Raw genomic sequence first — 20,678 nt, 5'->3', positions numbered from 1 at the left:
GGTGAATTTTCATTAGATGGTGGAGGTAGTAGGAAATGATGCAGCATATAAGAGTCTAAGGCTTGGGGCAGAATAGTGGGAAAACTCTTGTGGGGAGAAGAGTGGCTATTAAAAGGGAAAGGGGAAATACCTAAGACAAACCTGGCATGTTTCTTGTGGGTGTCTTTAGTCACTGAAGGTGGGAAAAGAAACTGTTCCTCTTGGACCACAGAACTCCTACTCCCTAAACTACCGGCTCAGGCAAACACCACTGCAGTTACAGATATATTGAGCTACCTAGGTTTCTGGAAAACAGTTCACATCACTTCTACGGGGAAAATGCCTTCCTAGTCGCTAAACGCTAGATTTAAAGCAACCCTTTGATTTGACTTAAAGGCAGTCTGCGAAAGGACCCTGAAAGCCCAGGCCCAAATCAGGACAAAAGAGGATGCCAAATACAGGTACAGGGACAGATGCAGGGTACCCAGCATCCAAACCCCATGCTCTACAGTTATTTAAGCCCCAAAAGAAAGCAAGCCAGGCATGACGGAGAGACACACAGCAGGCAAATGCTGAGGTCTCCTCCTCCCCAAAATCTCCCACCATTAGCAAAGAGGCAGCAGCACTGGAACCATGCCCAAGAAATGCAAAAATCAATACTGGAAAGATGTAATCCCAGAAGTAGAAGAAAAAAAAGAAAGCACAAAATATAATAAACCTGCCCAGGTAACCTTCTGATAAATTTAATAAAATCAACTTGTTCATCATTAACTCCACAGTAAGGAAGAGGTCAAACAAAAGAATGTCACACGGACTTTCAGCCCTCAGTGCCATACGACATTGGGTTCTTTGGAGGACAGGACTCATCCTAACAGAGAGGCTGTGTGCGATATGCAATACACAGTGCGGGTTTATGAACAGACAGTGAATTCTTTCATGCTGTAATATAATAGAAAATGAAATTCAGTTTACCAGTGAAAAGTCACCTTAGGAACAAATTCAGAAGGGCTTTTTATACTGGAGCATGAGTTACAAAATGATGCTAAATATTAACTCACCCCAGCATGTCTTCCCCTACCATTTTGTGGGGTGAGGAGAAATAGGACAGCTTTCACAGATGACCCTGCAATGCTACAAAAATAAGCTCACTCTGGGGCTGTCTTTCAAGACAAAAAATGTTTAAATCCTACATTATTAGTTGCAGGGGAGAAAGGTAATTAACATGTCCTATAATAAAACTGATAGGTGGGTGCTTGTGATGTCGCCAGTCATCGATTCTAAAACGACATCTGGTTATGTTATGTGAGACTAGGAGGAAAAACTGCAACATAGGTGCAGAACTCGTTGCAACGGGAGCGGCTCCAGTTCTCAGCAAGCATCTCTGCAGATTCTCTGGGAAGTGCCGTTTCCATGTCATTCCATTCCACATTCTACAGTTTAGAATTTCTAAGAGGAAAGAGACTGTGTATCAGAACACTAAACTCGGAATAAAAATGTACAGCAGACACTAAGAATAGGGCAACAACCTGCTAAGACTAAAATACATAAACCGGCCACAGCCAACAAAAAACGGCTTCCGATACCGACTCTGAAAAGGGGATGAAGGCTGGCGATGAGCCGGCTCCTGGAAGGGCCTGGCTGCAAAAACCTGCTTGGAGCCTTAAGTGGTTTGAGCAGAATCATTGATCATCTTCGAGAAGGCCGGTGTGGATTTGGGTTCAGCAAGAAGCAGAAGAGGTATAGACGCGGCCAACAGGGCTTCCTCCGCAAAGAAGCCAAGTCAAAGCAAAGGAAGGATGGCGGGGTGGAGGGAGGAGGCAAAGAGACGCGGGCACAAATCCGAGAGTCTCCAGCGTTTCGTGCTAGCAACTCAAAAGTGGCCCCGGCTGTAGGTCGAGAGGTAGGGTTTCGGCGGGTGTTTGCGAGGTTCCCGGCCAGTGCCTGGGAAGGATTCTGAAGGGGCTGGAGATGCGCACCCCGGAAACCACCAGGGTCTCAGTGACATCCCCCTGGCTGCGGTCTCAAACCAAAGTGATCCGGGTAAGTGAGGGTGGGGGCCGCCCGAGGGCGCGCTAGTCCAGGGGCGGCGGCGCCGGCCGCGCTCGCTCAGCTCGCCGAGCCCTTCCTTGGCCCGGGCCAGCCCAGTGCCCGCCGAGGGACGCCGCGAGGCTCAACCCGCAAAGTGAAGTTCTCCCGGTGGACCGGCGGGGGCCGGGACCGGAGAGGGCTCCAGAAGGAGGACACGCTCCGAGCCCGGGTCCCTCCGAGCTGCGCGGGCTCACAGTCCCCGGGAGGACTCGGCTCCGAAAGCAAATAAACGCCTCTTGCAAACTTTTCCAGTGGGTGTCGGAGGGGCTGAGGCCGGCCGAGCCGGGGGCGCGGGACCATCCGAAGGCAGCCTGGGCACTCCGGGTTCCGGCTGCAGAGCCGCTGCCCAAGCTGCCCACGCCCTCGCAGGGAAGTACCGGCCTCGCGGCTCCCGCACGCTCCGAGGCGCCGAGGCCCGCGCCCCGCGTGGGCCAAGCCGCGGGTGGGGAGAGGCGGGCGCCCGAGGCGCGACCCCTCGTCGCGCCCGGCGGCACAGGCCCCGGCGGCGCGCGCTCACCTCGGTCCTCCAGCCCGTCGCTGAACTGGCCGCTCTCGCTGATCCGTAGCTGCCGCTCCTCCTCGGGCGGCTGCGGCTCGCGCGCCGGGGAGCTCAGCGGGCCGGGGGTGGCGGCCAAGGGCGCGTGGCCCCGGGGCGGCGGTGGGACGGCGAGCCCCGGGGGGCTGCAGCGCTCGCTGCCCGCGGGCGGCTCCATGGCGCCGGGCGGCGGATCCCAGCGGATCCGGGAGGCGGCGGCGAGCGCGGCGAGGCCCCGAGTCAGAAGTGCGAGGCTCCGGGCGGGCGGAGGGACGGCCGGCCAGCGAGGAGAGGGACGCCGGGCCGGCGGGCGCCGCGGGGTGCAGGTGCGCCCGGGGCGCAGGGGGTGGTGTCGGGGAGCGGCGCGGCTCGCGTGGCCGGCAGCGGAGGCTGAGGCTGGGGCTGCGCTGGCGCCGCCGCGCTCCGCCCCCCGGGGCAGGTGCGGGCGGGAGGGACCCGCCCCGAGCCCCGGCGCTTGTGCACCCGGGCGGGCGAGGAGGTACGGACCCGGCCTGCCCAGAGGCGCGGAGGCTGGGGTGCAACGAGGGGCGTGCGAACCAGCAGGTGGCTCCGGCAGAGCCTGGCGAGGGCGTGACCGAGGCCCCCGCCTCGCCCCACTCGGGCCTGGTGGGATGGTGCCGGAAGGGGAGCCTCGGACCGCGGCGTCTGCCGTCCGGGCAGCCCGCGGCTGCGCTGGTTTGGGGGAGCAGCTAGCGCTCTAATTTAGCACCATTCTCTTCGGGAGCTGCACAGGCTCCAGAGGCTGTGTAGGGTCTCCTCCTGGGCCACCGTCCTCACCCACGACTCGGTGAAAACGGGGTTCGCCTGCCCCCCCCCCCCCCCCCCCCCGCCTTCCCCCCGCGCGCCCTTCGGTCTCGTGTTTCCTCTAGGAGCTTTAACTCCCTTCCCAGTTTCTCGAGCACCAGCAACCAGGAGACCGGGTACCTTTAGGACCACAGCGCATTCTAGAAGATGCTTGGACTCCAAGGCTTCCCCATCAAGACTGTCCCTGGGCCTTTGTCCCAGCCAGTCTCCCCACTCAGGTAGCCATTTCCTTTGGGAGAGTCCAAGTCTTGTCCGGACTTCCAGACCCGGACTGAAGCTTCCCTCCTACGAGAAGCCTCCCCTGGCTGCCCAGGTGCCGTCTTCGTTCGCCACCTCCGACCGCGCCGAGCTCGTGCCGAAGCATTTCTGGGCTGGGAGCTCGTGTGCCGCCCTAGCCCTTACGCTGTCGTCTGGCCTCGGCAGCGGGGCCGTGACCTCGTCCACGCAGGGCCCACGCCGGCTGTGTTGTAGCCCGAAGGGCGACAGAGGCGAGCCGATCGTTGAACAGATTCGGCTTGCGTTTCCTGGTAGCAAAAACCACGCTCCGCAGTCTAGATTTCATCTTTAGGTTCCTATCAACCTTTAAATTTAATCTGAGCACTCTAAAATGCCAACTCCCCTTTTAAAACTTACCTATTTGTATGTGGGGGTTGGGAAGGGGTTCAAAACCTCTTTTTTGGAAGAGCGACCTGTTTTCCTTTCTCGTTCGCGTTTTGTTTGCGCTTGGGAATGGAGTGCGATTTGAAAGCTCTCCATGGTGCGCGTAAACATCCCTGGAAATAGGGGGAAGGGGGCATCTTACCTTGTCGTTTTGGGTTGGAATGAGATCTGAATTGACCTTGGGCAACTCGCTTTACCTTTTTGGCCTTTAATTTCAAAGTCCCCCTTCTTGCTAAGAAAGCTTTGGTTATTTGGATTCAAAACAAACAAAACAATGAAATGCCCACCCGCTAGTCCTGGTTCTGTCCTCTGCAGTAGACAATCCTTCAGATACTTGAACTCTCGCCTACACACTTCCTTAGTCTCTCTCACCTACCCCTCGGCTGTTTGCTCCAAGTTAACCCACCTGATTCCTCTGGCAATGACTCTGAAACAGAATCACCAGGGAGTCTAAAAACAAACACAGTGGGGCCTGGCCCCTCTTCTAAGGCATTCTGATAGCAAGGCTGATGAGATGGGTCTGGGCGGTGGCCCTGGCATGGGTATTTTTCAAAGCCTTCCTCCACACCCCTACCCCACTACGAAGAGTCACACGGATTTTTTTTTTTTTTTAATGATTTCTCGGTGGCTCCCCCCGGAGATTCTGATTCTGTAGATCTGGAGTCAGCCTGGGAATCTGCATTTGACTCACCACCGCCACCATCCCCCCACCGGACACACACACCACAGAGATTCTGATGCAGATTGTTCCAGACCTACTCTGTTAGATTCTCGCCGCTAACTGCTCTCTACAATATGTCCTGTCTAGCTCTGCACCCACACACACTCGGGTCTGCAGCCGACCCCCGTTAAAGGAGCGAGGACCACTATTTTTTCCTTGGGTTTCTAAACTGGTTCTCTAGGCCAGAGTGTCTCAAATGTGCAGACAAAATAGCCTGAGTTCTTATTAAAATGCAGATTCTAATTTAGTAGGTCTGAGCTGGAGGCTGAGATTCTGTATTTCTAACAAACCACCAAGTGATGGTTTTGCTGGCCACACTTTGAAAACTAAGGCTCTAGGAGCTACTATTCAGGAGATAAATATATTTTCCATCATGTTCCAAATGCCTTTCATAAGCCATTATTGACTTCCCCAGAAAGATTTCTCTGACTCCAGCTTTCCTCTGGGTGCTCCTTTTCCTGAACGTCAAGTGTTTTATAATTCACTATGTATTTCATGTGTGGGGTCAGGGATTGTGGTGCTGGTCTGACCCTACCGCCATGCACACACACTTACCTGTCAAAGATACACATAGTTTTCCCCCAAACAAGCCCTGCTTACAATCTTGGAGCATTGCCATGTGCCAGGCTCCTTGCTAAGTGCTTTACATACATTGTCTCCCTCACACAGGTACTGAGCCCCCATTTACAGATGAGGTAACCAAGGCAGTTTTCTGGAGGCTAAGCTCCTGCTAGCTTTACAGCCCACAGTAGTACCGCCCCCTAGGGGGCACTTTAGAAATGTGCAGGTGCTTCATCTGGTCTCACAAGAATGCAAGGTGGCCAGGGTGGCAAGAGATCACCTGATGCACAGAACTATCAGCACAATAAAGAACTGCTTGCCTTCCACGTGGTTTCCATATGTCAGACTAATATTTGGATCAGTTGAAATGTACTTCTAACTACGTTAGAACCTTGGCTCTGTTTTACATATAAACACAAAATATTTTTGTACCTTTTGAATGCACATGGAATTTTCTGGAAATGAAACTGCTGTATCAACCTAGGAAAGGTGGTGCTTTGTGCACCATTTTGGAAAATCAGGACACTGAAGGCAATTCCACTCGTGGCGTCTGAGTCAGCAATCAACACATCTGTGCATGTTGCGTGATAACTGCCACAGGCCCAGTCATTCCATATGTAGAAAAGAATGTCCTTGTTTAGTTCTTATTTCAAACTGTCAAAAAATAAAGTATCAGTAATATTCCAGAGGCTGGTCTTACTGCTTTTAAATTTTAAGTAGGTGCAAATATCTAATGACTTCTTTATGACTTCTCTTGCAGTTGTGACAGAGTATTAAGAAAAGCATACATTTTAATTATGTTTGGCTTTAATTTTATTCCTCATTATTATTGTTGTGCTTATGTGCATATATAATTATATCGATTTTTTAAATTATGTATATAAGTATTATCTAAAATTTCCATTTTATGATCACAATAGTGACTAATAAAAAATAATTGTTATGAAAAAGGGGACTTAACTGTCACAGTCAAGAGCATCCTAAGGAGACCTAAGACCCAAATGTAAAATGGTATCCTGGTGGCATCCTGGGACAAAAAAAAAAGAAACATTAGGTAAAAATTAAGGAAACCTGAATAAAATACAAACCTTAGTTAATAATGACATCAATCTAGATTCATTAATTATAACAGTTATATAATATTAATGTAAGATGTTAATCGAGGAAACAGGGTGCAGAGTTTATGGAAACTTTCTGTACTAACCACAATTTTTCTGCCTATGTAAACCCATTCTAAAAAAATATAGTCTATCTTTTTAAATAAATTTTTAAAAGCCCAGGGAGCCTTGAATCTAAGAGGAGACATCTTACCTTGAACTTTGAATGCCTCTTACAGAAGAGAGACTGTGGAAAGACTAAGTACTTGGAAATTTTAATACAGTCATTAAGAGTGCAATGTTAACACTGGTGAGAAAGACTATGGCAAGAGTTAACTGATATTTGTGATTTCAACTCTATTCACTAGCATTTGCTGGGACTTATTTTTGGTATGTTTAAAAATTGAGGAAGTTGGGTGAATTTTGTGGAATCCCAAATCCTTAAGTCAGTGCGCTTCCACTGGGACATTTTAGAAAGTCACATTTGGGTATGAGCATGTAGGCATATAATCTGACTATTAAGAGTTGATCAGTTGGTTGGTGGCTTCACTCTCTGCTCTTATTTATTCCCTTTTACATTTTTGGTAAATATCCCTAATTGCGGGACTACACACTGGAAAAGAATGAAAGGCCAAGCAGCTAGAGAAAACAGTAGGCAGTAGGAGCTCTGCTGGGGACTGCAGTGGTGCTTAGCCCTGGGGGAGCCCCCTGCTGAGTTTTGTAGAGGGTCCTGAGGATGCTGCCTCTAAGAATCCACTCCATCCTCACACCCTGATAAAGCAGGTACAGTGTTATCATTATCCCCATTTAAAGATAAACTGAGGCACAGGTTGAATTACGCTGCTGAAGGACTCATGCAGCAGAACTCCTGAGGCTCTAACCACTTTACTATACGGCCTCCACAGATGACTCCAAAGATGACCAAGAATCTGTATCTGATTTCAGATTAAAGCATGCTTGTTTTACTTTGTAACATGCAGGCTTGGGCAAACCAAATATAAACATGCTGTTCATCTTTTGTAAGTCTTGAAGTTTTGGGGTTGAACTGAGAAATGTAACCTGAGAGCTACTGTGCCCTCACCACTGGAGGCTGTCCAGGAAGGGAGTGTCTAAACAGCTGGCTGCCAAAGCCAACTCAGAGCTGCACTGAAGGGAAGGGCCCTCCAATCTTCTCTTGGAAAGTGGAATTTGTCCTGTGTGCACGTGCCTGCAGGTGTGCGTGTTACATTTATAAACTCCATTCCCCATGAAAAAAGTATAAAACTAGGGCATGACTAGGAAACATTTGGAGAAACATCATATTGGAGATCAGCATTAAGAGGCTTTGTATGCAAAACATTGTAGAACAGGACCTACAAAAAAATTTTTTTAATGCCACCTGTGCTTTTAAGGCATCTTACCATCGAAACAGGATTCCTTAGCTCTGCCCTGACCTCCTCTGCCGGGTGCTCTCTAGAGCAGTGAGTCTCAACTCTGTGCTCCTTAAAATCACTACGGAGAGGATAGCCAACTCGTTTTGGTTTACCACAGACTTTCCCAGTGTTAGCCCTGAAAGTTTCATATTCTACAAAACCCCTTCAATCCCGGAAAAACTGGGACAGTACCCTTACCCAGGAACTTACAAAAATCCTGAACCTCAGACTAACCGTATCTGAATCTCCAGAGGTGAAACCCGGGCAATTAGTGATTTTGGAAGTTCCCCAGCTAATTCCAATATGCAGCCCACACATGAAAAAGCACTGCTCTAGGACAGCACTCCTCAACTTTGCTGTTTTCAAGGTTCACCTGGGGCTCTTGTTAAAAACACAGATTTCAATTCAGTACATCTGGGCTGAGGCCCAATTTCCTGCTTTTCTAACAAGCACTCTGAGTAGGAAGGTTCTGAAGTACGCAAGGAGCAATAGGTTTGTTTCCACTTTGAAAGAAATCTACAACACAGGCAGAAAGGGGCAGAGGAATGTGGGAACAAAATTAAGAAAAGGGTAAAATCAGACCAAAATATAAACTAGTGATAAAGTATGGGGAGAGGGCACGTCTTAGCACAACGTACCCTCTTGGATTCCTCAGTGCTCAGCACACTATGCATAATGAGCATTTGGCACCCAGATGAAATGCTTCATGCAAGTGATTTGTTTGCCAGGGTGGGAGGTCATCCCAGGAAAGAGCAATAGTGGGCATGAAAAGTTCTATGATGAAGTTAGCTAAAACTCTGTACAAGTGCATAGGTCCAAAACGCTTTCCAAGTAATGGTTATTTTGGGGGAAAGACAGAGGATTGGGATTGGAATGGAGCACATTATAGAGAATTCTGGGGTAGCTGGACAGAGTTTCTTCAGTACTTCAAACTTGCCTGGGTTACTCGTTCAGGCCTCTGTGCTTTTGTCCTTGCCCTTCTCTCTTTCTGGAAGGTCCTCTGGCCAAATGTGCTTTCAAGGGTTCCGTTCTCCACAAGTCTTTGCCGATACCCCCACCTATAAGGTGGGCCTGATGATTCCCTCTGTTCTTGCCCTCTCTTTGTTTGTTTAGGGTTTGTATTTTATTGTTTTAATTTTTTAAAATTTATTTTTAAAAGATACTTAGAAAACATAAAATGTTACATAAAAAAATCTAAGGGATTCCCATATGCCCCACTCCCCCCACCTCCCACCCTTCCCCACATTAACAACTTCTTTCCTTAGTGAGGTACATTCATTGCAATTGATGAACACATTTTGGAGCATTGCCACTAAGCATGGCTTATAGTTTGCATTGTCGTTTACGCTCTATCCCACTCAATTCTGTAGGTTATAGCAGGATGTATAATGACCCTTAACTGTTGTTGCAATGTCACTCAGGACAATTCTGAATCCCGAAATTGCCCCCGTTATCACACCTCTGTTCCTCTCCCTGACTTCAGCACCTCCAATGGCCTCTGGCTCCACATCAATGATATAATTTCCTCCATTTCTTGCCCACTCTTTATACACTATCTTAGTTCAGTTGTAGTCCTTAAAGCACTTTATTTCTCTAATTTTGTTTACCAATTTCTTTCTGCCTGGTGGGAAATTCCTTAAAGGCAAGAACACAGTTTATTCTTCCTAGTGTTTCAAGCATTTACCACAATGCCGGCACAGAATTAGTGGCTATTGAAGGAATAAACTCTTAGCTGCTCCATAGCAAAGCCTCAGGTAGTTGATCTGGCCAGGTGTTTGTGACTGATCTCTCAAGTCAGACACTAAAGCAGTTCTTTCGAGATTCCATCTCTCTGTAACCCCTCCATTTACCCCCTTCCATCAGGAGGGAAAAAAAGTGCCATGTTTTAGCTTTTAAACTGCTAAGAGGGGGAACTTTCAGAAAGAAAAAAATGTTATAACATTTTATTATCCTCTTAAAGATGACAGAAAACCTTCCTCTCCCACCAGCATGTACAATCAGAAGCCACCGATAGTACATGATTTCACTTCAGCAGTCCCTTCAACCCCTTCCCAGGTCTGCAAATTCTTATGTGAACTTTTAATTGAAGTATAATATACATGTCGAGAGTGCACAGATCTTAAGGTTACAGCTCTACAAAAATGTTCACAAATTGAACGCGCATGGAACCACTTCAATAAACAATATTATCAGCACCCAAAAAACTACCTTTTGGTCCCTTTGCAGTCATTTACCCCCGAGAATAGAAGGAAATATTTCCAACATTGCTTTGACAAAAACTGTTTTGTGATGTTTATATTTTACTACTTAATGGGGGGAAAAAAACTTCAGGTTTTAGTTATAAAAGAAGGTAACATAAGCTCATAGTAAAATGTTAAAACTAAACAGCAGCATGAAAGTAGAGAACGTGAAAGCTTCCCCATGCATTCTCAGGCCACACATGCAAAATCGCACCATTCCCCAGGTTAAACACTGTTACACACGTTGGTGCACTTATCCAGTCAGACCATGTACTAACAAGAGAATGTATTAAATTTCTGAGCAGGTGAATATTTAGGTTGCTTGTAACGTTTGATATTACAAACAAAGCCACATTGGCCATTTCATTTCGGACGTTTTAAATAGAAAATATAAAGAGATTCTGGAAGTGCAGAGATAGGGCAAGCTTTGGGATTTAATTCAGTCACTTGACTACATCACCAATGACTCAGTGTCTGTTTTCCTGTGTCTTCCAGGATACCAGGTCCAACCTAAGGCTGGCTCATCTCGTGATTGCAAAATAGCTACCAACAGATGCTACCAATCTCATCAGAAAAACAAGAATAGAGAAGGAAAGGAAAGAGGGGGAAGAGAGAGAGAAAGCCATAACCAAGGCACTAAAGTTCTCTGGCTTTACTCTGATTGCGCCAAATTCGGTCATGTTCCTGCTTAGGGAAAAACCACTGAGGGCAGAGGAATGCCCAGTACCGATTGGGTCAACCCCCATTCCTAATCAATCTCCATTGCAGAAAGGAAGGCATTATTCTAATTAGCTGCATTGATAGAGTCAGCCTCTGGAGCTGGGGATGGGGTTAGTTTCACTCAAGGCAAATAAATAAATGGCTACTATACAATGAGGTATGGGTTAAATGGATGCAAGGATGGCAATCATATTATTCACTGCAATGACTATCCTTTGAGACAATTTTTTTCTAAATATACACTCATCCATATATATGAACACATTTACAGGGATGCCTCACAGATATTGCAGGTTTGGTTCCAGACCACCACAATAAAGCAAGTTCACAAATTCTTTGGTTTCCCAGAGCATATATAATTATGTTAATCCTATACATATTAGTGTGCAATAGCTCTATTCGTGTGCAATAGCTTTATGTCAAAAAAAAAAGCAATGTACGTACCTTCATTTAAAAATACTTTAATGTTAAAAAAAAATGCTAACCAGTATCTGAGCCTTTAGTGAGTTGTAATCTTTTGGCTGATAGAGGGTCTTGCCTCAATGTTGACAGCTGCTTCCTGATCTGGGTGGTGGGTGCTAAAGTTTGGGGTGAATGTGGCAACTTCTTAGAATAAAACAATAAAGTCTACCACATGAACTGACCCTTTCACTTGAACAATGAGAGAACAATGTAGAGTTATTAATTGGTCCAATTTCCATATTGTTGTGTCTCAGGGACTATGGAGACCCAAGTAGAGGAAGAGAGATGGGGGAATGGCTGGTCAGGGAAACAGAACACACACAACCTTTACTGATTAAGTTCACCATCTTAATGCAGATGGGTGCAGTTTGTGATGCCCCAAAACAATTCCAATAGTAACATTAAAGATCACTGATTACAGATTACCATAACAGATATAACAATAAGGAAAAAGTTTGAAATATTGTGAGAATTATCAACATGTGACAGAGACACAAAGTGAGCACATGCTTGTTGAGAAAATGGCACCGATAGTCTTGTGTGATGCAGGGCTACTGTAGACCTTCAATTTGTAAAAAAAAAAAAAGAAAAGAAAAAGAAATGCAGTATCTGCTAAGTGCAATAAAGCAAAGCACACTAAAACAATGTATACCTGTATTTAATGCTTAACTAAAATGGATCTTGCTATTTTGCAACTCATAGTCTCTGCCTAACAACATATCTTAAATGTTTTTTCTTTCTTTATATACATTTAGATCTATCTCAGTTCTATAAATTTTTAAGGTATTCTTTCACATGAGTAGAACATAATTTAACATTTCCCCAATTGAGCATTTAGATTTGTTTTGAAAATTTTCCTTTACAAACACTTCTTTGGCCATCTCATACTGAACAAGATTTTAAGCAGAAAATGTAGAGTGATCTTTGAAACAGGTATTTTTGAACAATTTCACTGAACCTAAAGGTCATGAACACATGAGGATATAACGTTCTTTCAAAGTCAGGTAAGTATGTAACTATCCAGTTCTGCCAAAAAGACAACTTCCTTTTCTTTTACCATTTCATTTATTTGAATATGAGTTATACTTCCTCTGTCAAGGGGTAAATATTTTATTGTTGCTTTAGACTGAGAGGGAACAAAACTCAGACTGGGAGCTGTGAAAATGTTATATGGCCAAGGAGAAACCTGGAATGGACGGAATCAGAGGACAGAAGTGAAGCCAAGGTCACTCAGGCCGTGCCCTTGTCTTCACGCAGGAATTCATTCAAGCCCTTAGCTGGGAAGTCAGAAGGAAGCCGTCTGGAGTTTAATACAAATGTTTGCTATACAGAGTTTTCCATGAAATAATTTTCTACTTGTATAAGCGTTCAACTATGAAACAATTCTTTGTTTTCTCTCCTCTACATTATTGTTTCTAACTTAGATAATAACTTTTGTCCTTTTTACTCGACTCTGAAGGAGAGTCAGTGCCCTGCCTAAACTAGGTATTCCAGTGTCCTGTCTTCCTTCCTGTGAACCGGTTCTTCCTGAAGTCTAATCTAAAACCCCTTTGTTATAGTTTAGCCCTACGTTCTCTCACCCTGCCCTTGGAGGAAACATTCTCTTTCTTGTGGGCACCAGGGCACATCTGCCTTCCACTCTTCCCTTTTACTCTCCCTTTCGAGCTCTGAGATGACCTGAGAATATAATAGGTAACTCTAGAGTGGGCCAAAATCAAGCCTCCTAGACCTTCCATTGCTGTATGGGTGGCTCCTGGATGTCGAGTCTACTGCCCTGTGTTCTCCTGGACTACTTCTTCTTCCCTCCCCCTTCCTCTGCCCCTTTCCCTCCCCCTACCTCTCCTTCAACCCCTCCTCTTTCCCCTTGCCCTTCTTCTTCTTCTTCCACTGCTGATTCTCCTCTTCCTCCTCCCCACTCCTCGTCCTTCTTCTTTTTCTTCTTCGCTCTGCCCCAGGCTTCTGAATAATGTGGGATTAAAATCAAGAGCATCATTGAACTTCACCTTCCCTCCAACCTGTTTCCCTAAAACTCCCTGCCCCCACCCTTTGTGTTCCCAATTGCTTCCTTAGTGAATGAAGACCTTAACCCCAAAAGCTCTTAACCCCAAAAATCCCTGGGTCCCATTTCCCCAACTTCACTGTTTGGGAAAGATATGGAGGAATAGAGTGGAAAGTGAGGGCCCCCAAAGTCTGGCTACCAAAATGGGGCCTCGGTGCAGAGGAAAGGACGGTGCTCTCCCTGGGAAAGGAGATCCGGCAGCCTCAAAATCCTCTCGTCTGAGTAGTTACTGCCCTCTGGTAGGTTGCCTCTCATTCAGTTCTCGATGCTCATCCACTTTCTCTTTCTGGCCTGCAGCAGCAGGGCCTCTGTCTGGTATATCTTGTGGTTGTCAGCTTCCTCCAGCCTCTTCTGCAGCAGGGGCCGCAGCCAACACGAGTGCTCGAAACTTAGCTCCAGAGCCTCAAAATGCCAGAAGCTCATCTGGCTGAACACCTCCCCAGACAGAACAGAACCCCCAGAGTGAGCCCCTCATCGGCCTGGGTATAACCCAGGATGAACTTCTGCTTCCAGAGCTTGGCAAATTGCTCCAGTTCTTTCCGTACTGATTTGGTGTCCTGGGACTGCTCATGGGTGGGCCTTGCTCTAGTTTCTCCTTTCCCAGCTTCACGGCACCAAGGGAACACCACACGGCACCAGGTGGAGCTCAGGGGACATCTCCTTGGAGTTGTTCTCAATCCCAGCACCTGCCCCACCCTCAGGCTGAGGGGTCTCCAGACTACCTTGGGGCACCAGCCCCATTCCAACCTGAAGGTCACAGGAGGTCATCCCCCCACAGAACTCTTATGGGGGTGGCGTGTTGGGCATGGGGGAATCCTGTACATCTCAGCACCCGGCCCAAACCCCTGACCCAATTCCTGACCCACTTGGAGGGCCCTGGAAGTGCAGCCAGTTCCAAGGGTCAACCCAGCCTGGCTCTGACCCTCTTGGCCCATAGCTTCCACCACCTGGCATGGTGACAAGACAAATTCCAAAGCCAGGTGGCCCCCATGGGAAGGAAAGACCAGGGGTCTCTGAGGGACTGCTCGATGCCTCCCTCCCTCCTCTCTCCGGGACTTCAGATGGCAGGATCCTCCAGCTCTGCCACCTGCCGGCTTACAGAATGTGGTTAGTGCCCTGTACTTTGCCTACAGAACCGTGGTTTTCAGATCTTGCAGAGCTTAAGGATCATTGCTATTTGAATGTAGATTCCTAGTCCAGGGCTCCAGAGATTCAGATTCTCTAGTTCTACAATGGGACCGGTGAGTCTACACTGTTAACAAACACTCCCAGGTTATTCCAAAGGAAATTACTACACTCTAAGACTACCACTGATGGTATTTCCTCTTTCTCATCTCTCTTCCCACCAACCCAGTGGTTCTCTATCTTGACTGCACGTTACAATCATGTAGGGAATTTCTAAAAACCCCATGTCCAGGTCTCACCCTAGATATTCTGAGTTAATTAATCTGAAATGGAGCCTGGACACTAGTATTTTCAAAAAATTGTCCAAGACTGAGTGAATTCTATGTTCAGTCAAAGAGAACACAACTGGTCCAGCCCCATTCCCATTTTGCTAAAGTCAGGCCATCATTGATCCTTACTTGGATTCAACAAGAGGTTCCTAATGCTCACTCTGCTTCCTCTTTTACTGCTCTCCCCACTTCACTCATTCTCCTTAATGCAGTCAGTAATATTTCTAAAATAGAAATGACTCATGTCTTTCCCCATCAGTAAGCTCTTTGTTACTTTAAAGTTTACAAACTCCTTAGCCTGACACGCAAAGCCCTTCAGTTTCTGGCCTCAGAGGGCCTCTGTCCCTGTACGTCTCCCTCAGCCCCTAAACTCCAGCCACACTCAAGCGCTGGGTTCCCCCAACCCGCCAAGCTCTCTCATACCTCTGCCTTCACTCTTGCTTTCTCACCTGCCTGGAATGTCCTTCCGCCTAGCGGTTAGGACACCCTCCCCATACCCATTTCTTCCATGATAAAATGGAGATGATATTCCTTTGTATTGCTGTTGTGAGCATTCAATATTGGGAAGGGCCTGTCCCAGAGTAGCCATGATTCCATCACCTTTTCTCACCCCTAGCTCTGGGCTGGATGAGCCTTGGTGTTAACAGTACTCTGACACTTAAGTAGACATGGAGCATAGTGGTAAGGAGAAACACTGGAAATGAGGGAGACAAGCCCACTTGTGGGTGGTAACCAGATAGCAGGCAGTGGGCAGTGTGTACTGAGCCTAGGGGAGAGGGCAAGGCATCCATTCATTCATTCTTCACCAAGCCCTATGGTGTACATGCCAGGCATTGTGACGACCACAACCGAGAGCGACACAGGCTCTGACAGAGTCATGGAAAAGGGAGGAAATGGAGACTCAGAGAAGTTGAAAGTGACTTTCTCAAGGTTGCACAGCATAGCAGGTAGTCAAGCACAGCGGGACCAAGGCCTTCTGTCTTCATGAGCCATACTCTTCCTGCTTGCTGGACCATGTGCCCAGAAATTGAAAGGAGATGGGGCTGGATAGGTGGGGAAAGAGGAATGGCTGCTGGAGACTCGGGCTGACAAAGTGACTCCGATCCTTTGCATGGACCCTGTGGCAGTCCCCCAATTCTATGGTCCTCAGTATCTCCCCCATTAATCCTGTGGTACCCAAATGACTTGTCCATAATGCCACATTCTGTCAAATATCATTAACATATGCGGTCCATAGGGCAAGGACTTTTTGCCATTTCATTCACTGATGTATCAAATGCCTGGTGCAATATAGATGGTAATAAATATTTATTGGCTTAATGAAAAGAAATACTGGATTAATAATAATTGTCCTATTAAAAGAATTAAAATTAATAAAAATAAAGAGCAATGTAGTCCTTCTCACCACTGTGCAGGCTTTTAGAACCCAGTTCTCCAATGAGCCCATACAATAGGGTTGGAAATTTTGTTCTTTTCTCAGTGACGTCTTCTTCCCCTTTTGGGAAGAAATGAACATTAAGATATTCAGATGAAAATCCCCTTAATAAGTAAAAAATGACCTGATGGTACTTTAGTTCCAAAATAGCAAACCTGGGTGGCACCACTTTGGGAAACTGTGAGCCTTTGTAGCTGTTTATAAACTTGAAAATTGGTTCTAATTCATCTGTTAAATGAAGAGCATCAAGTCCTCTCTGACTCTGACCGTTAGTTCTCATCTCACGATGCCAATGCCCAAATTGTTCTAATCCAAACAAAATATAAGCAAGCAAAGCCTCCTCTTAGGCACGTACAACTTTTAATCTAATGGAAATGAAGAGGCAAGTGACTGGGGTTTAGTTCCCTTTGGCTATAGCAGTGTATTCGCAAAAGACCTCAATTTTTTAATGTCTGAAAAAGGCCAGTTGATAAAATGTATTATACCTCACCCAGAAGAAAACTTGGAGAATCAGCATAGAACCCAAATTTGAAAAAGAGGTTACTAAAATTTGGTGGTGGCTCCCATATTACAGATTAGGAACATGAGGCATAGTAGAATGTATTAGTTTCCTATTGCTGCTGTAACAAATTACCACAAGCATGGTGGGTTTAAACAACATGGATTTATTCTTACAGTTCCAGGGGGTCAGAAATATGAAATGAGTCTTATGTGACTAAAATCAAAGTGTCAGCAGGGCTGGTTCCTTTTGGAGGCTCCAAGGGAGAGACTGTTCCTTGTCTCTTCCAGCTTCTAGAGCTGTTGGCACAAGCCTTGGCTTGTGGCTGCATTACTCCAATCTCTGCTTCCATCCTCACGTCACCTTCTTATCACTGGCTCTGATCCTCTTGCCTATTTCTTTTAACGACCCTTATGATTACATTGGGCCCACTCAGATAAACCAGTATAATCTCCCAATTTTAAAATCCTTAATTTGATCACACCTGCATAGTCCTGTTTGCCAGATAAGGTAACATTCATGTCTGGAGACTAGGATATGTCCATCTTTGTGGGGCCATTATTCAGCCTACCACATGAGTAAAGAAATTTGCTTATGTTGACACCATAAGGACAGAGCCAAACCTAGGACTGAGGTCTCCAGGCTACTCCTCTTTGTCAACTGCTTGGGTGTCAACTGAGGCCTCTCTGCCCTTTGGGATTAAGTAAAATTGAACCCACCCCCATCCCAGCTTGTATAAATTTAATATGTTCTGCCAGATTTTGCCAACTCCCAGGGTCTTACTTTCATGAGGTCATCTGTCTGCCACACCCTCTGAGCTCCTGCCTATCATTGAACTCCAAATTTCCCTTGCATCTTAACTCCTCCTGCACTTCTTCTCTCTGCAACTTGTCCACTCCCACCCTGCACTGATCCAAGCATGGGACTCAGCCCCTATCCTGTATTTATTCCAAAATCATTCAAAAAGGCAATCACTTGCAATCACACATACATTCATTCATTTATTCAAAGTACCAGAGAGCTAACTGACTTGGTAACACACCCTATAATTGTTTCCATCCCTTCTCTGTCTCACTTTCCTACCCCATTATCAGCGTTTCCTGAGATCACTTCCCAAATGAATTACTTGCACTCCAATTCTTATCTCAGGATAAATCTCTGAGGCAACTAAAGCCACACCAATAGGTAAAATCAGTCCACTAGAATTAGCAACATCAGCGGGAACAGTTCTCCAGAAATAACCTGTGGTTACACACTTATACTTCCAAGAAGGGGATAAAAACACTAGGGCACCTTTAGCCAGGGGTATCCTTACATATAAAAATAGGAGATCCTAAACGGATGCATTGAACCCTCCATTCCCACCAAGAGATATCTCCTATACCCATTACTCCCAGAAAGTCTTTTAGTGGTGTGGCAGATTGAGTTTGTGCTTCAGAAGGAAATAAAACAAAACTCCAAGATGTTCTGAATCTTAATCTTTTGTAGATGTTACTCTTAGTTAAGGTGTGGCCAACTGAGGCAGGTTGGGTCTTACTCTTGTTCCTGGAGGACTTATAGAGATAAAGCCACAGGGAGGATATAGAAGCCAAAATTCAGCTGGAACCTGAAAGAGAAAGGAGAGGACATCATTATGTGATGGAAAAGTCAAGGAACTCAAGGATTGCCAGCCAGGTAAACACTACTGATCTTAGGAGAAAGTAAGCTTTCTGGCTTCCAAAATCATGAGACAATAAGTTCCAATTGTTTAAACAAACTCATCATGCAATATTTCTCTTAGTATCCTGGAAAACTAAGACAAATGGAGCACTGTATTTTTTTTATTACCCAAAGAAAGATCTAGTTCCAAATTCTCCTAGAGAAGGGCATGAAATATTCCAGATTCATGTGGAGGTATAACTGGCTGATAGCAGAGCATGCACGATGCAGGCCATATGATGTGGGAAGGGGAGGACAGGGTGGGAAAACTGGCACACACTTTGTCCCATCACCCAGGGCCAGGGTTGTTGCTTCAGTCTCCCGTCAGTGTGAACTCCTTCATCAGAACTCCCAGCCCCACCTTGGGTGGATTTCTAAGTTTTACCTGGAGGAATGCATGCAGTAGAGGAAAGGAGAGTGGGAACGAAAGCCCTATGAGGACACTGATGGGACTCGGTTGAGCAAAGGCTGAAAAATTGCCGGAGACCTGCCTTTCATCGGCTCCTCCCAAATTCAGCCCCTGGTCTTTCTTCTGATGGAAAGACCCGGATAAGAGGACTTAGGCTAAGGGGTTCCTGGCTGGTAAAGCTGCTCAGCTGATCCCCAGGGGCAAGGTCTGGTAATTACTCCACCGGAAAAGCTGGGATGGTGGATGAAAGAGAACCGGAACCCAAGTCAGGAGATCTGATTCCTGGTCTTAATTCTCACCTTCCAATGATTGGGCTGATGATATCCTTTTGGCAAGTACAGCCTGTCCCCTGGAATTCTTGCATCTGGAAGCAACATCAAGCTGTGCTCAGTGTTGATCAGAACTTTTTCATTTGCAGTGGACAGAAATCAACCTAAACTAGTGTGATCAGTGAAAGGCCTACAATGGGTGAGTAAATGGGAAGGACAGAGTACCTGAGGTGTGCCATTGTTTTCTGGGTATTGACTTTCTCTTTAGTACCTCAGAACATCATTAGCCATGGGTCAGGGAAGAGGGCTACTGATAGCCCACCCCAGAGGCAGGAAGCAGGCTTTCCCCTTAGTTTTTTTATAGGAAAAGCACCAGAGAAGGGCCTGATTGGCCCAGTTTCATCATGCACCATTTCTAAATCAATCTGTAACTGACAAGGGGTGGTGCATTGTGCTACCCTTGATCACATGCCCACACGGTGGTAGAGGTAAAGGGGTAGTGGAAGCAACAGAAGGAAAATCATGCTGAACATCCAAATTCCATGACTTCCTCAGCCTCCAACTTGTCTGCTTTGGTCCAATAGCCATGGCCCATGGTAGGGATGGGAGATGACAATGAAACAGAAGCCAGGAAAGCATGATCCCAGAGGATACAAAGTCCATGAAGGGGAAATTGCTCCTCTTCTCATCCCTGGGGGCAGTAGTACTAATGAGGGGAAATAGGAAAGAACAGTCCCTTCCTGGGCAGGGAGCCCAGTCATCTCACCTGAGTGAGGACCACAATCTCCAGCTTCAAATTCCCACTCTGCAAAACAGACTGTGGTTCTGGACTCACAGGGCTTGCCTTAGGTTCTGTAGAAGCAGGACCTGAGATAGGGATTCTCAGTTCAAATGGTCTCAGGGAAAGGGGCATGAGGAAAGAAGGATAGAAGAGAGGAAGAAGCCAAGAAGAACGTAGTTTCAACTCACTTCTAGCCTCAGCCGGATCCCATGGGGAGCCTAAAGACAAGGGATTAACATTTTTTACACCTGAATCAGTCAGCCATTGACCAGAGGCCACCCCCAGAGTAAGAGCAGCCATTGCTAGACAAGATGGCTTCTGTGAGCTGAGGACTCAGAAGGAAGCTGCTGTGTGCTGTGAGTGGACGACCCTCATGGCAATTGGGAGGATGAAAGGGGACCTAGGTGGGGCCCTGCGGCACCCGCCCCCCCCACCAGGCTCTCGTGAGGTCATGTATTTCAAGTACCTATCACATTGCTGGCCCACAGGAGGGACATCAGTGCTGGTAGTTATCATCAGCATTAGTACTTTATCCCTGTCATACAAAATTAATAGGAAGCATTGCACAGTGCCAGATTTTTCACCAAGACACTGAACTCAGTAATGTAGGCATGCATTAGCATCAGGAATCTAGACAGACCTGGACTCAAATCCTGTCCCTGTCCTGCTCTATAAGTGACCTTGGGTATAGAACCCCTTTGAGCCTCAGGGCTCTAACCTGTAAAACAGGCTCCCTCCTGGGCTGCTGTGGGGATGACCAGACGTCTTCCCTAT

General features: G+C 46.6%; 1 protein-coding gene and 1 pseudogene across 1 annotated transcript in view; both read right to left on the bottom strand.

The window, feature by feature from the left end:
* TMEM163 (transmembrane protein 163) overlaps nucleotides 1-2,929 on the bottom strand; it is a 275,356-nt gene extending 272,427 nt beyond the window's left edge. Inside the window, exon 1 of the mRNA XM_004480181.5 lies at nucleotides 2,585-2,929. Coding sequence (XP_004480238.2) covers nucleotides 2,585-2,780 — 196 coding nt within the window. The 5' untranslated portion in view covers nucleotides 2,781-2,929. The remainder of the gene's footprint in view (nucleotides 1-2,584) is intronic.
* On the bottom strand, nucleotides 2,843-20,204 carry LOC101420534 (POU domain, class 5, transcription factor 1-like; annotated as a pseudogene).
* Nucleotides 20,205-20,678: the final 474 nt, after the last annotated feature.

This window comes from Dasypus novemcinctus, chromosome 7 (assembly GCF_030445035.2).
Source record: "Dasypus novemcinctus isolate mDasNov1 chromosome 7, mDasNov1.1.hap2, whole genome shotgun sequence".
NCBI classification, from domain to species: Eukaryota; Metazoa; Chordata; class Mammalia; order Cingulata; family Dasypodidae; genus Dasypus; species Dasypus novemcinctus.
This window is presented reverse-complemented; position numbering and strand designations above follow the sequence as displayed.